This window comes from Mustela nivalis, assembly GCF_964662115.1.
Source record: "Mustela nivalis genome assembly, chromosome: X".
In the NCBI taxonomy this organism is placed as follows: domain Eukaryota; kingdom Metazoa; phylum Chordata; class Mammalia; order Carnivora; family Mustelidae; genus Mustela; species Mustela nivalis.
Genome location: NC_139040.1, coordinates 66,025,578 through 66,029,658, shown reverse-complemented (window position 1 = coordinate 66,029,658; position 4,081 = coordinate 66,025,578). Strand labels below are relative to the sequence as shown.

Below are 4,081 nucleotides of genomic sequence, written 5' to 3'. Positions count from 1 at the left end.
CACTTGTTTCTAAACCGCCGTAAGGGGAGTCGTGTCGGAGCCTCCGGGACAGTGGTGGGCCGGCTCACCCTAAGATCTCACGGCAGCCATGAGCAGTAACGAATGTTTCAAGTGTGGACGGTCTGGCCACTGGGCCCGGGGATGTCCTAGGGCAGGAGGGAGTCGAGGGCGCGGAGCCAGAGGCCGTGGTAGAGGTTCTCCGTGCAGTTCCACCAACCTGTCTGACATCTGCTACCGCTGTGGTGAGTCTGGCCATCATGCTAAGAACTGTGACCTTCTCGAGGACATTTGCTACAACTGTGGGAGAAGTGGCCACATCGCTAAAGACTGTATGGAGCCGAAGAGAGAGAGAGAGCAGTGCTGTTACACTTGTGGCCGACCAGGCCATCTGGCTCGTGACTGTGACCGTCAGGAAGAACCGAAGTGCTACTCTTGCGGTGAATATGGCCATATTCAGAAAGACTGTACCCAAGTCAAGTGCTACCGGTGTGGTGAGATTGGCCACGTGGCCATCAACTGCAGCAAAGCAAGCGAAGTCAACTGCTACCGCTGTGGCGAGTCCGGGCATTTGGCCCGGGAATGCCCCATTGAGGCTACTGCTTAGTTTTCCCCCTTTGTCCCCTCCCCCCTTTTGCTGATTGATAATTGTATTATTTTCTCTGAAACTTCTTCACTGACCAAAAGTTGATAGATGGAGGCAAATCCCAGGCCAGTGAGCTTCATTTACCATGTTGAAGGAAGAAAGGGCTGGAAAAAAAAATCTCAAAAGAAGTTGTTCACTTTTAAATGTCATTAATGTGTTTCTGCGCCACTGGTGAATCTGATTATTGGACAGTCATTCTAGACCTTAGACAATTTTTGGTTCTTTGTACTTTGATTAAACATTTCATTAACTGCTACTGTGTGCCAGCCACCACTGGAGGAATTGGGGATATATCAGTGAACAAATCAGATCCATGTTGGGAACACAGGCCTAGACTCTATTAACAAATAACACACAGTGTCAGTGAAGATAAATCGTTATAGAGAAAAAGAACACCAGGTAAAAGGATAGAATATGCTGGGGAGGGGACATGTAGTTCTGTCTTAGATACACAAAGTGCCCTGAGGAAGTGACATTTCCTCAGAGATTCGTTGATGAATAAAGCTGATTTTAAAAATGTCTATGGTCTTGTCAAAGTAATTTTAACTTTATTATATATTGACTGTTTTGAATTATCTGACCTCATTAACTTTTAAATAATGTTGGAAAGACATCTCTATCTGGCCCTGCATAGAGTATACATTTTAATGAAAATAAACCAGAAAATGTATATAATATATATAAGTAGCTTTGAGAGAGAGCAATGAGAAACGAACAAAAAACTTTCGCAGCAAATGGTTGACATAAACACGTGGCAAAGTTTGGACTTACATGTTTTTAAAAATCTAACAAGTATAAACATTAATATTAAACATTGGGACTTTGACAATTTTAAAAATACCTATTTTCATAGATAGGATAATTTATATTTAGGAGTTTCTGAAAAAATGTGTTGTCAAAGATATAAAGATGTTCAGTTTCAAATTCTGGGATCTATTTTTAAAGATCAAATCTGGAAAACAATGGAAGTTCTATAAACTAGAAAAGGTACTTTTAAATTTTAAATAAAACTTGGGATGGGTGAGGAAGTGGTGATGCAACATGGAGGCTTAAGTGGGTAGGAGAAGAATAAATGAAACAAGATGGGATTGGGAGGGAGACAAACCCTAAGTGACTCTTAATCTCACAAAACAAACTGAGGGTTGCTGGGGGGAGGGGGTTTGGGAGAAGGGGGTGGGATTATGGACATTGGAGAGGGTATGTGCTTTGGTGAGTGCTGTGAAGTGTGTAAACCTGGTGATTCACAGACCTGTACCCCTGGGGATAAAAATATATGTTTATAAAAAATAAAAAGTTAAAAAAAAAAAAAACTTGGGATGGGGGAGGTAACCATGATTGAAGTTGTAATGAAAAAATGATTTGGAAAATAACTCAATGTCAAACCTAGGATGTGATAGAATTTATATTAAAACAGATAGTGTAGAGGGTACAATTTTGGTCTATAAACCCATGAGGCCAAAGAAATTGTAACTGATTTTATAACTGAAACTATATTCTTTTATAAACCTCCATAAAACTTCGTGTGTAATCCTTCATTCCCATCTAAAAGATCCCTTCAGTGCAGCTGAGTTTCAACTTCTGTGACCCTCTTGTGTTCCTAGAAATTGATTCTGTCATTGCATGCTGCCGCAACAAGATAAACTCAGGTATACTCCTAGGCCCTAAGTGAAGCAATCTCAGTTCAATCTGCCAAGACACAACATGAAACCCCTACATCGCTCTGAACCAAACAAATTCTTTTTTTTTAAATTTTTAAAAATATTTTTATTTATTTATTTGAGAGACAGAGAGAGCATGAGAGGCAAGAAGGTCAGAGGGAGAAGCAGACTCCCCATGGAGCTGGGAGCCTGATGCGGGACTCAATCCTGGGACTCCGGGACCATGACCTGAGCCAAAGGCGGTTGCTTAACCAACTGAGCCACCCAGGTGCCCCTGAACCAAACAAATTCTTTAGTCTCATCACAGTACTAGGCTCCAGGAAAGGAGGAACACAGATCTCTGCATCTGAATCCCCCCGCAAACAATCTAGAATTTTATTTCTCATGTCCTTAGGAGTTTGGCTCAGAGTGGAGGAGGGAAATATGCTTTGTCCTTTTATAAATAACACACTCAGCATTTAAGTCCTTTTTTTTTTTTTAAAAAAAGATTTTATTTATTTATTTGACAGACAGAGATTATAGGTAGGCAGAGAGAGAAGAAGGAAGCAGGCTCCCCGCTGAGCAGAGAGCCAAACTCGGGGCTGGATCCCAGGACCCTGGAACCATGACCTGAGCCGAAGGCAGAGGCTTAACCCACTGAGCCACCCAGGTACCCTGGCATTTAAGTCCTTTTTATATTCCTTCTAGGCGCCCCCCCCCCCCCCCAGTTTAAGAGGAAAGGAAGCCTTATTTTGACATTAGTATCCCTGTGTTAGTAGTTATAGAAATAGTAGTCCTTTTACTGAATCAGGTCCATACTATGTTTAGTCTGATCTGCACACATTGTTTAACAATATTCATGAATTAGATGTCAACATTTAAAAATTGCCACATTTTCCATAGAAATTCTTATTTTTGGTCTCTCTGGAATGTAAAACAAAGATTAGGAAGCAGCAGTCATCCATTTCTGCATGGAAGCATTTAGATGAAGGTGAGTAGCATTTTCTCCCTATTGACAAGTCACACGTTCCCCCTCTGACTCCATCACCCACTGCTGACCATAATCTTGCAAAAACCCCAACATGCACTCCTTTCTCATTAACTTCACCTGCCAGGCCCCTCTAGTCACTTGAGTCTAAACCTTTGCTGTATGCTTGGGCATACAACTTGTAAACAACTACATAATTCCCCAGAGAAGTTTAATTAAAGCTGTTTATATTCTTCTCAGTATTTGTAGATGCAAACAGGAAAGCACATGTTATCAATAAAGGCTAAAAAGGCGTTTTATCAAATTCAAATTTCTAATTTAAAAACAAAATAACAAAACATCTCACAAATGACTTAAAATAGAGCTAATGAGGCTTCTTCCAAGAAGATTGAATAGATGTATTTTTACATATTCCCATTCAGTGCAATAAAGCCTTGAACATTATAAAACAAACATAAAAAGACTCTGGAAGGTAGGGAGATAAAGATGGGTAAGGGCCTTTGGGTCAAAGGCAGTGATTTCCTGGGTTTTCTTTTTACCTCATATATCCTGGACTTGAAGCCGAAGAAATTTTAACAGGCACAGAAATAAAAACTCTCACTAGCCAGATGGTCAGGAGAGAGGCAGCCTAGAAAGATAGAAAACTTATAGACAATAACTGCTTTACTTCAGCCAAACATAAGTAAAACTATGGCCCCATCCCCACCAACAAAAGCCTAAGGGGGAGATTAGACTTACATCCTGATAAAGCTGCAACAAAGTGCCCCAGCACCTCAGTTGGAGTATTGTCCAGAGAAAGTCCAACAGTAATGA

At 40.9% G+C, this 4,081-nt stretch overlaps 1 protein-coding gene across 1 annotated transcript; it reads left to right on the top strand.

Annotated features, from left to right (window-relative positions):
• ZCCHC13 (zinc finger CCHC-type containing 13) lies at nt 1-1,141 on the top strand. The gene has a single exon (XM_082716480.1). The coding sequence runs from the start codon at nt 89-91 to the stop codon at nt 602-604; it is 516 nt and encodes a 171-aa protein (XP_082572606.1). The 5' UTR covers nt 1-88; the 3' UTR covers nt 605-1,141.
• The last annotated feature ends 2,940 nt before the right edge of the window (nt 1,142-4,081 follow it).